The 23,582-nt window shown below is 35.9% G+C and overlaps 1 protein-coding gene across 1 annotated transcript in view; it reads left to right on the forward strand.

Moving 5' to 3' along the window:
* The window catches only part of NDFIP2 (Nedd4 family interacting protein 2), a 113,344-nt gene that overhangs the window by 88,195 nt on the left and 1,567 nt on the right, over positions 1 to 23,582 (forward strand). Inside the window, exons 5-7 of the mRNA XM_007941521.2 lie at positions 7,588 to 7,681; positions 19,053 to 19,177; positions 22,077 to 22,143. Of these exons, the coding sequence (XP_007939712.2) occupies positions 7,588 to 7,681; positions 19,053 to 19,177; positions 22,077 to 22,143 (286 nt within the window). The remainder of the gene's footprint in view (positions 1 to 7,587; positions 7,682 to 19,052; positions 19,178 to 22,076; positions 22,144 to 23,582) is intronic.

Raw genomic sequence — 23,582 nt, forward strand, 5'->3', positions numbered from 1 at the left:
TCAAGGCTCAGGGGTCCAAGATTATCTTCTGTGTCTGTGTTAATTGGTTTCCCTTTTCTTTGTTGAAGAGGGTCTGTGCAATCCTTCTGCCTAGCCCGCCATCTTGCCCCACCCTCCCAATTTCTTCTTTTGTTATGGATCTGTTCAACTTTTGCACATCAGTCTATGTTAGTTTAGGTAAGTGGTGTGCTTAGAAATCTGTCTGTTTCTTCCAGATTTTCAAATTTGTTGGATTACTGTTCTTCATAGTATCCTGATATTATCCTTCTTCTTTCAGTTGGTTCAGTTGTGATGTCACCCATTTCGTTTCTTACTCACGTTATTTGAATTCTTGCCCATTACCTTTGTTAAATTTGCTAGTGGTTTTTCAATTTTATTAATCTTTTCAAATAACCAACTTCTGGTCTTGTTGATTGTTTCTATTGTCTCTCTATTTTCTATTTCATTGATTTCTGCTCAAATCTTGCTTATTTCCTTTCTTCTGGTGACTGTAGACTTTTTTTTGCTGTTCTTTTCTAATTGTTGGAGATGTTGATTTAACGTGTTGATTTTATCTTTTTCTTTCTTGATATGTGCATTTGTTGCTATAAATTGGCCTCTGATTACTGCTTTTTCTATGTCCCAAAGATTTTAGTATGTTGTGTATTCATTCTTACTTTGATGCAAGGAATTTTTTGAATTTCTCTTTTTATTTCTTCTCTTACCCAGCCTTTCTTAAGGAGGGTGTTGTTCAGTTTCCATGTGTTTACTCTTTTTCAATGGATCTTCCTACTGTTGATTTCTAATTTGATAGCATTGTGATCTGAGAACATGTTTTACAGTATTTCACTGTTTTTAAATTTATGAAGGCTTGATTTATTGCCTAACATATGATCTATCATGGAAAATGTTCCATGTGCACTGGAAGAGAAAGTATATTGTGGTGTTGTTGGGTGACGTTCTCTGTAGATGTCTATAACATCAAATTGGTGGATTGTATTGTTTAGCTTTTCTGCATCTTTGTTGAGTTTTTTTCCAGTTGTTTTATCTTTCATTGAAGTGGTGTATTAAAGTCTCCCACTCTGATGGTGGAATCATCTATTTGCCTTTTCAACTTTTTTGAAATCTGATTTATGTATTTTGGGGCTCTTTTATTGGGTCCATACATATTTATTATGGTTCTATCTTCTTTTTCAATCAATCCTTTAATCATTATATAATGTACTTCCTTGTCTTGTATGGTGTTTTTTGTCTTAAAGTCAATTTGATTAGAAATTAGTATTGCCACTCCTGTTCTTTTGCGGTTGCCATTTGCTTGATATATCTTTTCCAACCTTTGATTTTTAGTGTATTTCTGTCTTTGTCTGTAAGTTGTGTCTGTTGTAGGCAGCATATTGATGGGTTGCATATTTTACTTTGGCTGTGTCCATAGCTGTGCAACTCTCCATGTCTTGAGTGGTGCATTTAATCCATTAACATTCAGTGTAATTATTGAGAAGCATGAATTGGTTGCTGTGATTTTTTTAGGTGTTTTTTCATGGTATCCGTGGTTTCTTTGTTCTATATTATTTTCTGTGCTGAGCTCATTATATTTATGAATTGTGTTATCATTTCCTCTGTTGCTGTTGTTTTAGTATTTTATGAATATTTGTGTTTGTCCTCTTTTTTATTATCATTTTTCTTTGAGGTTACTCTGTGATTTATAATTTTCTCCCTGAGTTTGGAAAAGTCCATTCCATCTTGCAACTCTCTTGACTTCCTCACCATTTAGAAGTTCTGTAACTACACAGTATTTTCCCTCTTTTTGATTTCTAGTTGTTCTCATTTGCCAATTGAAGTCTCTGGTTCCCTGTTTACAATCATGTAAGCGTATTTTACTTTGGCTGTGTCCATAGCTGTGGTTTCTGGGTTATGTCATCTTGTGCATTATTGGTTGGTTGTTGTTTGCTACTTTTGGTTCTCTGTTCAAAGGTCTGATTTTAACAAATTCCCTTAGTTTCTGCTTATCTGGAAATCTTATTTGACCATAATATTTGAGAGATAATTTTCCTGGGTATGTAATTCTTAGTTGAAAATTTTTCTCTTTCAGGGTTTTATATATACCATCCCTTTGCCTTCTCACTTTCTTGGTTTCTGCTGAGAAATCAAAGTTTATTCTTACTGGTTGTCTTTTGTAAGTAACTTTTTGTTTTTCCCATGCTGCTTTCAGGATTCTGTCTTTGTCTTTGGTTTTGATGAGTTCGATGATGATATGCCTTGGTGATTTTCTTTTGGGGTCTGTCGTGTTTGGGGTTCGTTGGACTTCCTGAATGGATATATATTTTCATCTTTTATTATATTAGGGTGTTCTCTTCCAACAAATCTTGGACAGTTTTCTCAGTGGTTTTATTTTTATCTTTCTGTTCTGGAATTCCAATGACACATAGGTTATTCCTTTTGATGGTATACCACATGAACCTTAGGCTTTCTTCATTTTGTTTTGATTTTTTTTCTGATTGATCCCTTTCCAAATAAGTATTCAGGTATGTCTTCACTCTCATTAATTCTGTCTTCCATTGCATCATTTCTACTCATTAGCCCTTCCAATGTGTTTTTTATTTCGGACAATTTAGTATTAATCTTCTGGATTTCTATCTGTAGATTTAGAATCATTTCTAATTTTTCATTTATTTTGTTATTTTGTTCTTTTAGTTTCTTCCAGAACTCTTCTAGGGATTTGTCTGTGCTTTCCTTGATCTGTATCTCAGTCCTTTGAAGATACCTAAATATAATTCTTTTGAATTCCTTATCAGAGAGTTCCAATGCTGTTTCTTCCTCATGGATGTGTCCTCGGTCTGTATCCTGCTCCCTTGTTCCTACCACTTCATCTTGTTTCTTTGTATGGACTGTGATGGTCTTTTGTCTCCGAGACATTGTGACTTTGTTGTCTTCAGAACTCTGTTAACTTTTTGTGAAGAGCAGATAAGGGCGAGTTAAGCTCTTGGTGGTTTTTTATCATAGGCCCATTGGTGGAGATGGAGGTGGTGTCTCTCACTCAGTAAGTGAAGCTGCAGGAGGTGTGGATGTAGTTGTGTTGTATGGGGACTGTTGCTGTCTCCACTCAGACAAAAATAGCAATTGAATAACCATCAAAAAAGTAAAAGCAAATGGCCAAAAAACACACCGTGTAATCACACAGGAACAATAACCAAAAGAAAAGGAAAAAAAAAAAAAAAAAAGCACCGTAATATCTGGGGAGAGGGTAATAAGAGAAACAAGCAGAGAAGGAAAATAATTAAGAAAAAAATGGGAAAAATGTAAAAAGAAAAACAAGGAACCCGGTTACCCACAAGAAAGAAAAAGAAAGGGGGACCATGAACAGGGCAAAGAAAAAAAGCTGAAAACTAGAACCTGGGAAGGGAAGAATAAAGAATGACAGTAAAAAGGACAAAAGTAATAATAGTGTTGTTGTCATGTGCCATCGAGTTGGCCCTGACTCATCGCGACCCCCTCCTTGGGTTTCCGATTTTTGATGTTGGGAGGATAGAATCATAGATAAGGCTGGTCTTTAAAGTATTGAATTGCTATTAAAATCAACTCTAGAATGCTTTGCACTTGTGTTTGTGCAGTTGTATACATGAATGCACTAATTGAAGTAGAAGGATAATAACTCCGTTCTTTAGGGTGTGTCTTCTTTGGGACTTTGGAAATATGGAAGGTCTTCAAAGGCTGTATATTATAGATCTTGGATTTTCTACTGCCCTAAATTACCTGTAGTAGGATAGAACTCTTAAGAAAGTGTTTTTGTTATGTATCCTTGAGTCAGACATGACTCATAGCGACCCCTCCTTGGGTTTCTGAGGCAGTATCTTTACAGAAGTAGATTGCCGAAACTTCCTTCCGAGGAGTGGCTGGTGGATTTGAACTGCCAGCCTTCTGGTTAACAGTCAAGTGCCTTAGGCACTACGCTAAGAAAATGTGGGAGGCACTACATCTTGCTTTGGTGGTTCAGTGGTAGCATTCTCACCTTCCATGCTGGGAACTTGGGTTTGATTTCCAGCCCGTGCATCTCATAGGCAGCTACATCCTTAGCAGCTACCATCCATCACTGAAGGCTCACATGTTGCTTTGATGATGGACAGGTTTCAGTGGAGCATGGAAACCAAGATGGACTAGGGAGAAAGGTCTAGTGATCTATTTCTGACAAATCCACCAACGAAGTTCCTATGGATCACAGCGGTCCTGTCTGTAGTTACTTATGACATTGGTGCAGATGGGGCAACATTTTGTTCCATTGTGCATGGGATCGCCATGAGTCAGAGGTAGACTCAGTGACAGCTAACAACAATAGCAATGTATGTGCTTTGAGAAAAGCATAAAGGAGATTTTATCTATTTTGGAGAGAAAACTCTGAAGTATTTCTATTTTATCCCTTCACTGTCATCATTTCCAGTATCTGATTTTAGAAAGTAAATGTCATCATTCTCAGCCTGAATTGGAACATGTGTATAAAGAAAAGTGTTTTCACTTGGTTCTGATTTTTGTTTTAATCTCAGCTTGTGAATCAAGGGGATTGTAGAAAACTTCTTGGGAAACAAACTGGAATTGTATACAAGAGACTGATTTTAGAGTATGTGAGTACAACATGAGAATCCTTGTAAAAAAAGAATCTTTCAAATTCATTAGTGCTTTCTAACCCAGTGTTGTCATGCTTTCTTTCTACAAACTATGCATATGTGCATATGCATATGTGTCTCCAAACCTGCTTCAGATTAAAAAAAAAAAAAAAACTGGTTTGGTTAATATGTAAGTATATTTAAGTGTAAATGAGTCTCAAAGCTGGGTGAGCTGATAGCTTAAAAATCTCTGTCATTAGGAGAATGTATGTAGTCCAAAGATGTTGAAATAATACTGTTTCTTATTTTGTATTTCTCATAAATAGGTTTGCCTGTATATTATGACATGATTTAAATAGATTTATGGGCAGGAACTATTATTTTTAATGTTTCTCTGAAAAAATATTTGAATTTAAAATAATTCACTCTGTAAAACATGGTTTATTCATTAGTTAGGCTCATCTTACAGCTATAGGATTTATTTCTCAGTAATTTAGAGGTTGTTTTAGTTAACTTGCTTTTTGCCATATTCAATAACATTTGATAAATTGGACCAACTTCAGGATAGGGATCTTGTGTTCCTATTTCTATCACCTAGATGTTACCTGCTGTGTATTAATTGGTGTTTAAAGTAGTTGACATTGTTGTGTAAATACCAACTTTCATTGTTTAAATGTTTTATATAAAATATTTAATATTTGAATGGTTGAGTGAAAGTTCATGGAATCAATATAGTCATTCTTCTATAGTGACTAGTTAGATTATTGTCAAGTGTGTTTGCATGTATGTGATTAACTAATGCTGTTAACTACATCTTTATGTATATATCTTCTATCTTTTAAAAAATGATGTCATTTGAGAAAATCTCTGGACTAGTATTTTGAAAGAGTGAAATATTTATATTCTTGTCATCATATTGACAGTGTTTTTGATTTGCTCATACTATAAAGTTTATTTCCTGAATTAATTTGAAGTTCTATAAAATTTTGTTAATATATATTTAATCCTTGGCAGTCATTAAATTTACCATATGAAGTTTGACGAGGGTACATGACTGCAGAACTTAAGTGATCTTTGAACCCAGATAAAGCTCAACACTGTTTTGAATGTCTTTTTCTTTAAGGAAAGCAGCATGAATGAAACTACCATGCTAGTGTGGAAAGAACATTGGTGTCCTGGATTCAAGTTCTGCCTTTACCTTATTAGTTATATGATCTTGAGCAGGACCTTTAGCTTCTCTAAACCTCTGTTTGTACTAACTCAAAATTACATTAACTTAACTTAAATGAATAGATATGTAGCATGGAGAGAATGTGTATATGTAAATCAGATCATGTCACTCATCTAAACAAAGCCCTGTAAGACCTCCCATTTCACTTTAAAACTCAAAGTTTTTCAGTCAGCCTCTCTGATCTTATTTCTTCTTGCTTTTTCTCTTGTTCACTTTGGTCCAGCCATGCTAACTTCCTTGCTATTTCTCTGAAATGAATCATGATCCTGTCTTAGGACCTTTGCACTCAAATTTTCCTCTGCCTGAAACATGAAAGTTGTACCTTACCCCCATTGCATTACCAGATATCCTTTTGTTTTTGTACAGAACTTATACCTTTTAATAATTGTATAAATGTATAAATGACTTATTTAATGTGACTTTGTTTATTTGGTTCCCCATAAGTACAGGCTTCAAAAGGGCAAGCATCTTTGTTTTCTGTACACTGATGTCTCCTAAAGGCCATAAAACAGTATTTCATAGAATGGGTGTTCAATGAATATTTGTTGAGTATTGGAGACAGTCAGTCCTAACAGGGTTTGTATATAGTTTCAGAGACGTTCTCTACATTTACAGGTAAATACAATAATGTGTACATGAAAGTATTATACTGTTCAAACAACTTGTACTTAATCTATTTTGGAGGTTTTTCATATTAGAATTTAAGAACTTTTTTTTTTAAATTTATTTTTTTAAATTTTATACTATTTTTTGAATTTTATTACATAGATACACAGTTAATTTCACCAGTCTGTCAAGAACTGTGAACAGTTTGAGAATTTACCCTACTTGCAAGCTAACTGATTAGCTTGCTACAGTTTCATGGGCAAAAGATGAGACTGCCAGATTCTTTAAAGACAAAGGACTTTATTACTCACAGCAAGAGTTTTTACCATTTTCTTGTGCTAGTTCCCTAAGCCTCTGTTACCTCAGGGCAATGCAAAGAGGACCAAATACTTCTCTACATTTTAGGTTTTGTTACAGGAAAGGAACCCTGAGCTTAGGGAACCCAAATAGTTTTTCATGATTAGTAAATACGCCTATTGCTGTGCTCTGGAAGGAGATTCTTTCTCTTAACTGCTATTTGCTGTATATCTACCTTGAAGAGATAACCTAGAAGAAAGGCTGTTAGTCACTGTCTCTACCTGTAAGACATGCCGAAACATGAGACCCATATAAAATGATTTCCTGACAGTTCCCTGTTGATGGGCTTTTAGATGTGTCTAATCATTTGCTATTACTAATATTTTTGTAGTGAATTATCTTTAATACATTGTTTCTTGTAAGTGGGAACATATTTGTACATCTGAAGGATTTATTTTCAGATCTACAATTTCTGGGTGTATACGTTTTTATTTTTGGTAAATATTGCTAAATTGCCAACCATTGAGATCATACCAGTGCACACTTCCATACTGATGTAGGAAAGGTGCTGTTTTTCTATTTGACACTACTGCAGAAGTGTCACAACTGTCATTCTTCTCACCATGTTCATAGTTCTGTAACTCATCTCTTATCTTTTTTCTACTTGTCTTTGAAGTTACTCTTTTCAAGGGAGTTCGTGAGAAAGTGGTATTGCTGTTTATTGAATACTTATACATGTTATACATTAGACCCCTTATTATACTATTTTGTCTTTGCAACAGATTAAGGATATTAGATTTTATTTTGTTTAAGTTCTTGTCCATACCTTTAAGATGCTAAAGTCACAGTATGTTAGTGAGGTCTGCTAATGTTTTATAGATTCAGGAGGAAGAGTGTCCACCAAGAGATGACTTCAGTGATGCAGACCAGCTTAGAGTGGGTAATGATGGCATTTTCATGCTGGCATTTTTCAGTAAGTGATTTTTCCTTTTGACACTTTTTTTTTTTTTTTTTTGGCGAGTATTGGCTATTTGTGTGTTTGAAGCAATATAGTGAAAAAAATCAGACCTGAAAGTTTAAGTATAATTTGGGGGAAATGGTGAAATGGTGAGTAGTTGATTAATATTTTTTAATGTCTTCAAAAATTCTTAATTTAATATTTGCCTTATAAAGTCAAGAAAATTTAAACTTTCTGAGAGGACACTGTATCATGGTCTTTGTTATTTTAATTCCTTACATAGGTATTGGTACATAGTAAACTTCCTAAATAATATTAAGACATTCAATAAACTAGCAGTGGAAACCTAATATTTGTGTAAGTAAATTCCTTAGATTAGACTATGGTATCATTCATTTCTGCCCTCAGCCTGGTTAAATGATCAGTCAAACTTTTGAGCCTTATATAGAGTACTTAATTCTTTTTCATTATAAGGTTTATCTTGATAATAAACCAAGGAAAAGTTTACTTATTTAAAATGCTAAATTGAGCTTTAAAATTGGAAAATGTATACTTCTTGAGTTACTTTGCAGTCTGAATATCTATTCACCTTTTTTCTCCATTTTGACATTTTTTTCTTGCTTACTATCCTTTTATTGCATCTGCTGAAAAACAGAAATAGAGAACCACATAGGCTTGGGAGGGGTTATATTTTTCTATTTAATGTACTAGATTGTATTCAGGTTGCCTACTCAAAAACAAAAACAAAAACAAAAACCTCACTGCCATCAATTCGTCAATTCTTTTCTGACTCATAGTGATCCTCATTTGGGTTCCCAAGGCTGTAAATCTTTACAGAAGTAGATGGCCCTGTCTTCCGTCCATAGAGCAGCTGATGGATTTGAACTGCTGACCTTCTGTAGTGATAAGTGCCTTATCACGACACCACCAGAGCTCCTAGCTTGAGAAAATGCAATATTTAAATACTATGGTTTTATTTATTTGGGAGCTTGGGTGGTGTAGTGGCTAAGGCATTTGACTGCTAACCAGAAGACTCCTTGGAAGGAAGATTGGGCAATCTACTTCCATAGAGATACCGCCTCAGAAACTCAAGGAGGCGTTGCTATGAGTTGAAAATGACTTGACAGCAGTGATTTTGGTTTTATTTATAATTTTTAGTTAGATATGTTAGGTACCATGAATAAGGAAATTAATTCTTTCACTACAAATCACTGTTGTTCTGTACTATTTGTCGGTTGTTTTGGCTCAACTGAAAAGCCTTTATTATATTTTAACTAACTTCCTACACATTTTTTTTTTTTTAAAAAGCAGCTTAAACATTAATTCTTTTAATAGTTACGTCTTTTAAGAAATCTTAGTTAGAAAAGAAAGAATTTAAATTTATTAGAAATTTGTAGCACAAATACCTGTTCTTTAGAAATAAAAAATGTTATTTGGCACAATTTAATTATTTGATTCTGGTCATTTTATTTCTCCATTTCTATTATTTCACTTAATGCCAGTATATTTCATTTAATCTTTATTATATTTGAAAACATTTTCACTGATGTAATAGTGTTAGTTAACCTAGACTCTTTTATGACTTTATTTTTGGCTAATGGTGGTATATTTACATTGTTGTTGTTGTTGTTGTTGTTTGCCGTCGAGTCGGCCCCGACTCATAGCGACCCCTCCTTGGGTTTCCGAGGCAGTATCACTACGGAAGTAGGATTGCCCAACCTTCCTTCCGAGGAGTGGCTGGTGGGTTTGAACCGCCAGCCGTCTGGTTAGCAGGCAAGTGTCTTAGCCACTATGCTACCAGAGTAGCAAAGTATAAATGCCTGGACTTGTAATAAATTAAATTTCTACAACTTTTATTTTTCTTCTCATTATATAAATATTGCACTAATATTATGAGTGTAAAATTAGAAGTTATTTATTTATTTAAATTGTATTTTGATTTGGGTGAAAGTTTACAGAGTAAATTCATCATCCATCCAGCAGTTCACATACACTTTGTCTCATGATGTTGACTGCGATCTCCCACAGTGCAACAGTTCTCTTCCACTTCCTTCCCATAGCCACCTCCTCCCTGTGTGTCTTTCTCTCCTATGCACTCCTGCCCTCCGAGCTCTCTCCCTGTGCATAGACAGCCCTTCTACTCTCCCATGATTGATCTCTCCAAGGAGTGTATCTACCTAATGTAAATGTTCTGCTCATATGCCTGTCTTTTGTTAGGCTGGAAGCCACAGGAGTGGGTTCAATTCCAGACCTAACGGGTAGCTAGGGCCATAGTCTCAGTGGTTCTACCAGGCTCCATCAGACCAGCAAACCTGATAACCCCCCCCCTTTTTTTTTTTTAATGATTTTGAGTTTTGTCCCACATGTTCTCCCATTGTATCCAGGATCTCCCATGTAGGTGATCCCTCTCCGAGTGGTTGACAGTGGTAGCCCGGCACCATCTAGTTCTTCTGGTCTCATGGTCATATAGGCTGAAGACATGGTATACCAGTCTCTTGAACTAATTGTTTCCATGTGTCTTTGGTTTTCTTCATTCTTCTTTGCTCTGGATGAGGAGACACCCATCATTGCATCTAGATGGCCACTTGTGAGCTTTTAAGGTCCTAGTCTCTACTTGCCAAAGTAGGATTTGTGGAACAGTGTTATTGTGTAGTATGTTATGCCAGTTGAGCTTGATGCCGCCTGCGACCATGGTCCCGAGCCCACAGGTCCAACTACTTGCTTCCTCTGGTTAGCTGACTGTGGCCAAGAGGTGACTACAATCTTGTCCCTTGTCAGCTTACTGTATACCTGGAAATTCTTATAGAACACACAAATAACACTTGTAGAAACGTTGTCTGCCAACCCTGTACATGAGTTGGGTCTTGGGCACACTTCCCCCTTCATAGACTTACCTAATCATTCAGCCTTTCCACCCATCTATCCACCTGGATATCAGTGCTTGCCATCACTGACAACGCAGTACTGTATGTGCAAAAGGGTTCATCTTTGTTGTCTGTACTTCAAATGCACCTCTCTATGTCTTCCTCTTCCCCAATGCCACCATGTTGATCACTCACATTTGGTACACTGCCCTTCCCTTCACCCAAATCAATACTTGTCTTTACCTATCTACCTACCTATCTAATTTGTCTTTACCTTCCCCTCCCCTCCCACTCCTGGTAACCAACAAAGAAAATTTTCTTCCATATATATAAACCTTTCCTTGACTTTTTACTATAATGGACTAATACAATATTTGTCCTTCTGTGATTGACTTATTTTACGCAGCATAATGTCCTCTAAGTTCATCCACGTTATGTGGTGTTTTGCAGATTCTACGTTATTCTTTAGGGTGCATAGTAATTCCATTGTGTGTATATACTATAGTTTGGTTATCCATTCTTCTGTTGATGGGCAGGTAGGTGGTTTTCATCTTTTTGCTATTGTAAATAGTGCTGTGATGAACGTGGGTGTGCATATATCTTGTCCTGCCTCTTACTTCTTTAAGATATATAACTAGTAATGGAATTGCTGGGTCAAATGGTATGTCTAATTCCAACTTTTTGCCATACTGCTTTCCACAGTGGTTATATCATTTTACAGTCCCACCAGCAGTGTATGAGAGTCCCAGTCTTTCCACATAAAATTAACGTTATTTTTCACCTTCATTTCCTGATGTTACTATTTTTTTCTAGTAGGCTCTGGTAGCCTGCATTATAGCTTACCTGCTTTGATAAACATAGATTTACTTGTAATCACTGCCATCTAGTGGCTGTTCTACAAATTGCAACTTGTTTTTCATCCTTAAACTGTCTAGTACTATTGTGCGTAAAATGTCCAGCAATAGATTTTCCTTATTGTGGTTTATAACTCAGGCATGCCAGATAATATACATTGTGCCATTGTGTGAAGAATGAGAATCCCAGAATGCTTAATTGTGCTGTGCGTAGACCAAGAGGAACAGTCATTCAAACAGAAGAAGGGGATACGTGTGGTTTAAAATGAGGAAAGGTGTGCATCAGGATTGTATCCTTTCACCGTACTTATTCTGTGTGTATGCTGAGCACATAATCTGAAAAGCTGGATTGTATGAAGGAAAACTCAGCATCAGGATTAGAGGAGGACTCATTTGTGATATGCAGATGACACAACCTTACTTGCTGAAAGTGAGGAGGATTCGAAGCACTTACTGGTAAAGAGTAGAGACTACAGCCTTCAGTAAGAATTATATCTCAACATAAAAAAAGCAAAAATCCTTACAACTGAACCAATAAGCAACACATAAGAAAACTGGGTAATGAATAAGGAAGACCAAAGAAGAATCAATGCCTTTGAATTATAGTGTTGTAAAGAATATGAAATATACCATGGATTGCCAGAAGAACAAACAGATCTGTGTTGGAAAAATAGAGCCAGAATGCTCTTTAGAAGCAAGGATGGAGAGCCTTCATCTCACATACTTTGACATGTTAGAAGGAGGGACTAGTCCTTGGAGAAGGACAGCATGCTTGGTAAAGTAGAGGCTCAGCAAAAAAGAGGAAAACCTTCAACAAGATGGATTGACACAGCAGTTGCAACAATGGGCTCAAGTATAGCCACAGTTGTGAGGATGGTGCAGTACTGGGCCATGTTTTATGCTGTTGTACATAGAGTTGCTAGGAGTTGGAATTGACTCTATAGCACCTAACAACAACAGCAGATTGTGCAAATAAAATTACAGTAAAGATCACTAAGATTGTTTTCATTAAAATGTTTTGTCTATTTTAATTCTTGCTTTTCTGTTTTCAACTTTGATATTTCAGTCTTTTTTCACACATAATGGTAAAATAAGTTCACACTTAAATTTGTTAACTTTTCTCAGAAATTGCAAACAAAATCTAGTTATCACCTGATCATATTTTATTTCTCATAAACCCTCCTAATTTCATGATCATTTCAGTGTGCTTCATAAATATCTAACCTGCTTGTCTTACTTAATTTCCAAAAATATTCTAAGAGAATGGAGTAGAAGCCAATTATTTGTCAGTTAATTAAAATCTAGAAATAGATTGATTAATTGATAGTCTGTGGAAATAACCTTGCTAACTAAAAGGTCAGCAGTTAAACCCACCAGCCACTCTATAGGAGAAAGAGGTGGTGATCTTCTTCCATAAAGATTATTCTTGTTATTGTTATGTGCCGTTAAGTTGGATCTGACTCATAGTGACCCCTCTTTGGGTTTCTAAGGCATTATCACTATGGAAGTAGATTGCCCAACCTTTCTTCTAGAGTAGATTTATATTCCAGTGTAATTAGGTGGTCTTTCTCTTTGGAGGGGAGTTTGGCCTGGTTTGCCAGCAAAACCTATAGGGGCTTCCTAATCAGTGTTGTTCTTCTATAATTCTGTTTGGACAGGAAACACTTGACCCTTGTCACATTGCCCTTGAGATACTGGAGCTCAGAAAACATCTGTAAAAAGATGTTCTTTAAAAATGTATTGGGTTCTATTTAGAAAATGTTTTCTCTAGGGTTTAGCCTTTACCACTTGGAGTATGTATGATAATAACTAGTGGTTTGTATTAGTCCTATATTAGACTCGAGGGAAATTAATAATTAGAGAGACATTATTTTACAGAAGTAAAAAAGGAAAGAGTATTTTGAAATACGAATTCTAATTTCTGAAATTCTCCTTTATTTGTATATCTCCTTATTCTTTTCCTGATTGTAGGAATTTGACTTTTTTAAGTGATATTTTTTCCCCTCCTTCATTCTATATTTATTTACTGGATTTTTTTCCAAAAGGAAACTTATTGCTTCTCATATATTTATTTATTTATGTCAACATGGATTTGTATATATTTATTTTTTGTATTATAGTACAATAATGCCATTATTTATTTTATTGGTCAAATTGTTCCAGCTTTGGCGATTGCAGGCTCTTTTCAATTTGGTTCCTGTATACTTTTGATAGGCCTTCCCTTGAGTTTTTTTCCCTTCTTTTTATGAGTTCTTTCTACCTATGGGGCAGTTCTACTCTGTCATAAAGGGTCACTGTCAGTCAAGATCAACATGAAGACAGTGGGTTTGGTTTTTGGTTTGGTATTTATCTGTATGTTTTCTGCCACTACAAGATGCTCCATGTTCATACTGTATTTGCCCTGCTTCAGTCCTGGAATCAATCAGTTCTCCAAGAGCCTAGAATCCTTTTATTGAAGGATGGTATTTAGAAATGAAGATCTGGGCAGTAAGGGGTGCGTTCATTGCTGTTGGGGTGTCACCGGTCTAGCCCCTCTTAGTGGGAGGAACTAGGACATACGTATGCATGCCAACCTAGGTAAACATAATACATGTATACATATTTTTTTGTATATCTGTGTTTGTCTGTAGGAACTCTGGTAGTGTGGTGGTTAAAGCATTTGGTGGTTCTAACCCACCAGCTACTCTGCAGGAGAAAGATGAGGCAGTCTCTTTCTGTAAAGATTTACAGCCTTGGAAACCTATGGGGCAGTTTTACTCTGTCCTAAAGGGTCACTATGATTCAGGATCAACTTGATGGCAATTGGTTTGATATTTATCTATATGTTTACATGGCATAATGCTGTTAAGTAAAGGTGATTATAATGTCTCTTTCACTATTCTTGCCTAAGAGCTCATTTTTTTAGTTATAATAAAGTAATGTGATTTGCAGCATTCTTTCATTTGTCATAATCTGTCTGAACTTGGCCTGGTGCTGAAGGGGTAGGGAGGTGACATCATCTGACCTCCTCTGACTCCACAAGAGGAAGACAGAATTACCATCAGCAGTGAAAGGCCTATTCTTAGGAGGTCAGACATGCTGCCACCCTCCAACCCTCTTTAGTAAGTAACCTCATCACCAGCTGCAGCTGTTCCTCCCACGGCATCCACTGCCTCTCTGCTGCACTCAGTAATTCACTGCAGTGGCCACACAGAAGTCACAGATCATGGAGTTTGTTAGTGAAGCAACAGGCTACAATTCAAGGTCAGGAATGTGCTCAGTCTCTCTCAGCCACTGGCTGTGTCTTTCAGCAGTTGACCATCTCAGTCTCTTAGTAGCATATCTCTCACTCAGCAGTGTGTCTCTCTTGCATCTCTCTCTCAGAAGTGCATTTCTCTCTTGTCTCTCAGCATCACATCTCTTTCAACAGCGGGTCTCTCTCTGGAGACTCCTGCCCCTGGGAGGGCTTATTTTGATCCTGGCAGAGTGACAGAACTAACTAATCCCAACATCAGAATTCTACACACCTGAGAGAGATGGTGAACTTCCCTGAAGATTGCTGTGTGTTGCCCCAATAGAAATATACCACGTGGATAACTTTTGACAATCACCTACTCAATTGCTCACAGTTAAGTAGGAGTTACAAAGACTATGGCTAGAAAAGTCATAACATGTAGTTTACTACTCTGCACCTGGTTTGTTTTCTCCACAATGAAGGACATTCTAAAGGTGTGTGGAGAAGTGTGATGGGAGCTGGACTAGTAAGCATTCTTATCAGTATTTCTGAATTAATCACCCTGATTCCCTGCTGTTTGTGCCCCTAAAATCTTTTCTGAAGGAATGTAGGCTACGTTAGCCTGTTTCCTTTAGTTCCATCTTGGGCTTTGTAGTATCAGGAATAGCTGATCCAACAGCTATTTTGCCGTAGAGCATCCTGGGTGGCACAGGTGGTTTGATTAGCTGCTAAACTAAAGGTTGGCAGTTTAAACCTACCCAGTGGTGCTGTTGAAGAAAAGGCTATCTGCCTCTGTAAACATTATAGGCAAGAATACCCTATGGAACAATTCTGCTCTGTAACATGTGGTCACCATGAGTTGGGGGCCAACTGAACGGCAGGTAACAACAGTTTTGCCTTGGTTTCCAAGGGAATGTGTCCTGAATGAAGTAAAAGCTGAAATAAAAGTGTTCTCATCTTCTTTCTAAGCATATGTATGTTTACATGCCTCTTGTTAGGTGCTGTCAAATTGGTTCTGACAACAGAACAAAACACTGCCTGGTCTTGTGCCATCATTCCTGTGTTTGAGCCCAGTTTTTCAGCCACTTTGTCAGTCTGTCTCATTGAGAGCTGATTGGTTCTCTAGTGCTGCAATAACAGAAATACCACAACTGGATTACTTTAACAAAGAGATTTATTCTCCTACAGGTTGGGAGGCTAGAAGTCCAAGTTTAAAGTACCAGCTCTAGGGGCTGGGTGAAGGCCTGTCAACCTTGGGCTTCAGCTCTGCCTCTTGCTCCTAGCCCCCTGGAACTGGAGGCATCTCTTAACTCTAGCAGCTGCTGGCTGCTGAAGCTGACAGATCCAAGGTTGACAAGTAAAATGGCACAGTCCCAAGATTATCAAGCAATACAGCAGGCCACTAGTTAACATCCAGAAGTAGTCCCAATATCAAAAGAAAACATAGCAGGCTGCTGAATGAAGACTTGGCTAAATACAGGATCCAAGAGTGCCAAAAAGCTGGAGAGCTTCTTCAAAGCATCTTCTTATATACTGGGAGCACACCACATCCCTAAGGCAGCTACTCAGCTGCTCACAGAAGATTCCGCCATGGAGTTAATTACCAGTCTCTTCATGAGGAATAACTGCATCCAGCTGCCCAGCCACTCAAAACTAGGCCCTGCCAAGTTGACACACAACCTTAACCACCACAAGGTTCTGCCCCTTTTTCCACTGACCTCTGCTTTACCAAGCATGATGTCCATCTACAGGGACTGGTTCTTCCTGAAAACATGTACAAAGTACATGAGACGAAGTCTTGCCATCCTTGCTTCTAAGGAGCATTCTGACTACTTCTTCCAAGACAGATTTGTATGTTCTTCTGGCCATCCATGATATATTCGGTATATTTAGCATCATAATTCAAAGGCATCAGTTTTTCTTCATCTTCCTTACTCATTGTCCAGGTCTTGCATTCATATGAGGTGATTGAAAATACAGCCACACCTTAGTCCTTAAAGTGACATCTTTGCTTTTTAACACTTTAAAAAAGTGGTCTTTCACATGCCTCTACTACACATTTCTTTCATGGAGTTTTATACTCTTAAGGCTTAGGGTATACATTTATTAAATCTTCTGCCCTTGCCAACTCTGACACATCATACAGGATTCAGAATTGAATATGTCTGTCCTTTCTATACCTTAAAAATCTATTCAGTGTACTTTCTTTTTTGTCAAAAGATGTAGATAGGGAACTTACCTGTGCTCAGGTAGTCACCACTTACATTGTCCTAGGGTTTAAAGTGTTGAGTCAGCTCCCACTCATAGCGACCCTGTGTACAACAGAATGAAACACTGCCTGGTCCTGCGCCAGCCTCACAATCCTCACTATACTGCAGTCCATTGTGGCAGCCACTGTGTCAGTCCATCTCATTGAGTGCCTTCCCCTTTTTCGCTGACCCTCCATTTTACCAAGCATGATATCCTTCTCCAGGGAGTGGTCCCTTCTGATAACATGACCAAAGTAAATGAGTTGAAGTCTGGCCATTCTCACTTCTAAGGAGCATTCTGGCTGCACTTCTTCCAGGACAGATCTGTTAATTCATCTGGCAGTCCATGGTACTTTCAGTATTCTTTGCCAACACCACAACTCAAAAGCACCATCTCTTCTTCTTAAACCAATTAGTGATGGTTAAGTTATATCACAAGGAGCTCATTTGGCTGCTAATCAGCGAGTCAGTGGTTCAAATCCACCAGCTGCTCTATGGAAGGAAGATGGGGCAGTCTGCTTTCATAAAGATTTCCAGCCTTGGAAACCCAACAGGGGTCACTGTGAGTTGTAATTGACTCAGTAGCAGTGAGTTTTGGAGTGATGTTACATAACATGAGCACAGGTTATAACAATATACACAATTTTTGTTCTTTTGGATCTTATTCCTGGCATGGGTGCAAATGATAATGTATAGTAGATATTAGTAGATATTAGTAAGTCTGCTATTGAAGAAATTGAACAGTGTTTGCATTATTTTTCCCCAAACCTATGTAAATACATACTTTAAAAATATACTTTGGAGTATTTTGCTGTCTTGGATTCTATCCATCAGTGCTTCCTAATATTTTAACAACATGACATGCTTAGAAAATGATAAAAAGTTTACAGCAGACTGGAGTAAAGGAAAGAAGGTTGTGTTTTCCACTGCAGCTAACAGAGATGGTTGTTGTTGTTGTGGGCCGTCGAGTCAGACCTGACTCATAGCAACCCCTCCTTGGGTTTCCGAGGCAGTATCACTACGGAAGTAGATTGCCCCATATTCCTTCTGAGGAGTGACTGGTTGAACTGCCAGCCTTCTGGTTAGCAGTCATATGCCTTAGGCACTATGCTATCAGAGCTCCCAACACAGAGATAAGCAAGTTAAATACAGAAGAGATACATAGGGTGAGAGAATGGGCACTAGATAAGATAAAATAGAACTTTAGAGGCTTTAAAAATTACTATTTTTTATAATAATTGGTATTTTAGACACAAATAGGGCAGGCACTCTTATTGTATCTTGAGGACCTCTGTCAGAATGCTGTCAGCCACAAGTAATAGAAAAGCTCTATTCAATGGCTTTAATAAACTCTTAGGAGATTATCTCACATAACATGATGTTCATGAAGGGCAGGCTTCAAGTAGAGAGGATTAGTGCTTTTCTTCACTCTCCCTTACTTGGAGTGCGCTGGCTTAATCCTCAGTCTGGTAGTCTGAGTGATCTTTGGTTGGCACAAATGGTTTCTGCTACAATATTAACCTAAAGTTTGGTGATTTAACCCATCCAGCAGTGCTGTGGAGGAAAGACCTGGCAATCTAGTGCCATAAAGATTATAGCCAAGAAAACCACATAAGGCAGTTCACTCTAACATAAGGGATCACTATGAGTTGGAATTGACTTGATGGCAATAGGTTTGATTTTTCTTCTTCTTCTTCTTTTTTTTTTTTTGTGGTAGCCAGATGCCTGTAGCAGTTTCAGGTATTAGGTTTAATCATGACAACATGCAGCGGAAGACAGGGGCCATTTCTTCTTTGGTGTCTTTAAAGAGCTTTTTTCATAGCTATTTTAAAACATACATAAAAGTAAACAATGGTATAGTGAACCTCCGTTTATCACTCAGCTTCAACAATGATCAATTTAACATCATTTATAGTGATGTAGTTCTTTAAAAATGCAGTTTCACCCATTGGTGGTAAAGTTTAAGAAATGTATTCATGTTGACCAAATTGACAAGAAATGAAATTGCCCATTTGTTGATTTATAGTAAATAACTAACACATTTGGAAAAAGTAAGCTATAGTCTGCAAAGAAGGCTTAGTTGATACAGAGTTACAAGAAAGATGACTGTTGTTTCCATTGAGCATTGAAATACTGCTAATATTATTTCTGTTAATTTGTTTCCAAACTGTGGTCTTTAAAAGGACTCTTTTCTGTTGCTTTTAGTGGCATTTATTTTCAACTGGCTTGGATTTTGTTTATCCTTCTGTATAACCAATACCATAGCTGGAAGGTATGGTGCTATCTGTGGATTTGGTCTTTCATTGATCAAATGGATCCTTATTGTCAGGGTAAGTGAAACTATGGCCTATGTCACTTTTATTTCTGAAATGAAAATGTACAAGTTTTTCTGTGTGGTTTATAAGTGTTAATTTTATGCATATAAATTAAATTATTTCACGTCTTTTTCTTCTATGCTTAATTATCGTAGTGATCTTTGTGGTGTGAATGTTTTATAACTTTATTATATGAGAAGTTGTGTAGTAGAGTGGAAAGAGCTTTGCCATCAGAGAAACTTGATTTTGAATCTCATCTTTTTTGTATTTATTTTCTACCTTTAAGCTAATTGTTAAGAGCTTCAGTTTCTTTATAGGATAATAATATGCTTTCTGGATTTTTGTAACATATGGAAATAATATAATTAAAATACTTTGTCCACTTGTTGCACAAATATAGGTGCTCAGTTAATTGTGGCTAATATTATTGTGGTATAGTGCAGGCATGCCTAGCACCAGTTAAAAAAAACATTTCTGTTGTTTAGTAAAATTATCATGAACTTAAACTCTTCACTTTTTTTTTTTTTAAGTAAACATCAAGCACTGAAAAATAAAGTATAGGTAGATTCGAATATACACACATTTGACTCTGCCTTTTATTATACACTTCCAGGCAATAAATTCCTCTTGGAGGTTAGTGCTTAAGAGAAAGATTTTCTTGTAAAAGCCTGGTGTTTTCTTTCATTAGATAACAAGTAATTTATATATCATACTGCTGCTATTCTTTTCAGCGAAGGATTCTGAAATTACATCTAAGGCCTTTGATATTTTTATTGTTTTATTACATATATGTTTTATTAAAAACTAACAAATTCTTTTTGAAAGTAAACAAGATGTGAACAATTAAATAATTTATGTTCATTTAATTTTAGTGAAGCTATTTTCCATAGTTTAATTTCTGCAACCTATGATTGTTTTGATTGGTTTACTTATTAAAGAAAAAAATAAAAAAGGCAACAACTTGGCTTATTCATCTGATTTTTAATATTTTAAAATATTTTGATAACTCATTAATGAGTCTGAAAACTATTAGTTTATTGCTTTTACATATTCTCTGTGACTTCAAGGTTTGTTGTTTGTTGTTGTTTGCCGTTGAATCGGCCCGACTCATAGCGACCCCTCCTTGGGTTTCCGAGGCAGTATCACTACAAGTAGGATTGCCCAACCTTCCTTCCGAGGAGTGGCTGGTGGGTTTGAACCGCCAGCCTTCTGGTGAGCAGTCAAGTGCCTTAGGCATTATGCTACCAGAGCTCCTGACTTCAAGGTGAAGGTAATTAATATTTTTCCCTTGGGAGTAATTAAGAAATAGCTTTTATGGTAAATATTTTTGATGAAGAATGACTCTATTCTTGATCTTATGATTTCCTTCTACTGGCTAATAGACACAGAAACTTAAAAAATGTACTGCTCTGATGCTTTATTTCTTCTTGTTCTTATACCTTCTGAAACTTCTGTAGTGGTTTGACCTATATGAGAACTTTTTATTTCTAACTTTAAATTACTTGATTAAAAAGTAGTTTAGCCCTACTTTAAAAGCTATGGTGTTTGCAATTTTAACTTCTCCCTTCATCTTACCTATTTCAGAGGTGTAGGAGCATGTCATATTTGCATCTCTAGTAGTACTTTGAAATTTTAAAACTTTTTAATTTCTAAAACTCTAAGCTTGAGGATTTTAAATCACGGTTCATTTATTAATTGAAAATACTTCCTGGGAAAATACTTAAGAGGCTTAAAAAAAGTGTTTTAGATAATCTTTAGTGGGTATGCTTCCAAAATGGTGATGTTTCTTACAATTTGTAAGCATTTTTATCATTTCCAGTGCTATAGGATTTTTAAGCCCTTATGGAAATTAACAATGAATAATTGAAATAATTATTGGAATAAAGTTGTAGGTAGATACTTTACTATCAAATTTGAGGGCAAAGCTTAATTCTGTAATTAAGAAATAATTTTTAGTTAAATCAGATTCATGTTTCATAAAACAAGCTAATTTTTAATACTTTAAAGTAGATTAGATTAAATCCTTTTCAAAACAATACAACTGAATGAAACACAAATATTTTTAAAAATAATTATTAAGTGCTAAAGAATGATAGGAAGAAATATCTGAAGTAAATGCTGAAGAAAATTAGAATGATACATTTAACTTTTTACATTAATGAAGCATGATGTCTAGAGTCTTTCTAGTCAAGGAAAAGGTACTTGCGTCCAATAGTGTCAAACCCTGTCTTCCAGCTACCTGTTCATATTCCCACATCACAGAGAATATAAAACTGTTGACCATGGCCACTAACAAAAGCTGTTGAAATGCCACTTCAAGGTTCATTTAACTGTTCTCATCTCAGTGTTGGGAACTTAATGCTGGAGCATCTAGTTTGAAAATAAGTAAGACTCTAATGAGTTGGAGGTCTTTATGCGCCTTGTATTGTTGGTAGTGATTAACAGTAGGGGGTGTACAGAAGGTCAAAAGCGCTTCTTTTTAAAGGTCAGCAGAACATCCCCATCTGATAAGATTAAACTAATGTGGCTTTCAGTGTTAATATTTAAAGCAGCAGGTTGCTGCAGTGTTTGGGATAGTAGTTGTGGCTTTGAGAGATTATGAAAAAAGGACTGATGTGTGAACTCTTTAATGGAAGAATGTTTGATTCAGATAAATAATAGTATTTGCCTTCTAAGCAGTTTGAAATTGTTTTTCCTTTCTTAAATATTTGTAATTTGTTGTGTTTTTTTTTTTCTCTCAATATGTAGATCATTATTCCGTGTAAAGCTTTTTCTCTCCTTCCTTTGTTTTTTCATTTCTGCTGTTTTGAAGTGTTAAAGATTATTTGGGATAAATCATTGTAATACCAAGGCTCATCTGTGATTTTCAAATTTAGGTATACAAATAACAAATATGTTTATGTTCATTCCATAGTTTTCTGATTATTTTACTGGATATTTCAATGGGCAGTATTGGCTTTGGTGGATATTTCTTGTACTTGGTAAGTACCTTTAGGTTTGCATTTAGGTTTGTTTAGTTTGTTGAACCTTGATATTTACTAAAATTACAAGGCTCCAATAAATTGCAACTCTTGTAGAAACAATTTTTCTACTTTAAAATTCTAATATGTAAGCACTTATATCTCAGCTTTTCAAGTAATTCTAGATAAACCCCAGGGTTCTTAAGTTTAAATCCAGCAGCTGTCAATTTAAAGAGTTGGTAGTGGAATAATTGACTACTATAACACTTGAAAACTCTAATATGATTTAAAAAAATATTGTCTTCAGCATTTATCTTAGAAAATACATTGCATAATTTAATAATCTTAGGAAATGGTGAGAGTAAGATAGTTTGAGTTTTTTATCCATTTTCTTATTTTTGGATCATGGAAACTTTCGTTATGCCTTTGAAATGTGCCCTGCATTAATCATTACTCAGCCAGACTTAAGAAAAGGCTTCATGCTTTATGATCATAGTATGTTTGTTGAGTTGTCTTCTTTCATATTGATGAATTTTATGGGTTTCTAATATTGGTCCCTTGTGTTTTTTACTTTAGGTACATGATAATGAAATTAGTTTTAAAATCACGTTACACTCTTAATCCACGTTTCAAATATATTTACTGACAAGAAGAATACATTTTATTTATACTTAGGTTTTAAAGCCCACATTTCTCTGGTGAAATAATTGCAACAGAAAATAATGGCATTTCAGTAGGTGGCACTGTTCTCTGTGAGTTTTTATTTAGTCGTGCTACTGGATCTTTAGGATCTTTTGGGAAACAAGTTCTTGGTGGTCAGTTAAGATCACTAAAATCCTGGATTCTTTCTCTAATAGTTATGGTGACATTATCCTAGTGCTGTGACCTAGTTGGAGAGTCAGTAAAGCAGTCTAGCCAGTTTTTTTTTTTTTTTTTATTGTTAATTGTATTTTGACTGTCTGAATTTTGTATTCTTTAATGAATTTCCTACCTGAAAGTGAAAAAAAAAATGTGTAAAGTATATTATTAAATATTTAAGCATGTTAAAGTAGTGCATTTACTTGGGATTGTTAAGGGATTGGAGCAGTCTTAAGAAGACAGCTACAGAGCAGAATGGAGTGCAAAAGTTCCATATCAGCGCCACAGTCTAGCATTTATTTAAGGGATATAAAATGTGCCAATCTGACTAGGATAAAAAAATGTCACCCTCACATATATAGGTAGTCCCCAACTTACAACATACTGGAGTTAAAACTGACATCTCTTATGATGGTCTTTTTTTTTTTTTAAACATCTTATCATTAGAAATATATTGCAAAATGTAATTTGCTGATGTTATCATTCTCAGATGTTTACTCACAGATGTTCAATTTTATGTTTACTGTTCAAAAAACTGTTGGATTTATAAAGATACTCATAATAAAACACAATAATAATGAAAACTTAAAAAAAAAGTGAGT

Source organism: Orycteropus afer, unplaced genomic scaffold (genome assembly GCF_000298275.1).
Source record: "Orycteropus afer afer isolate SDZICR_OR568_19922 unplaced genomic scaffold, OryAfe1.0 scaffold00081, whole genome shotgun sequence".
Classification (NCBI taxonomy): Eukaryota; Metazoa; Chordata; class Mammalia; order Tubulidentata; family Orycteropodidae; genus Orycteropus; species Orycteropus afer.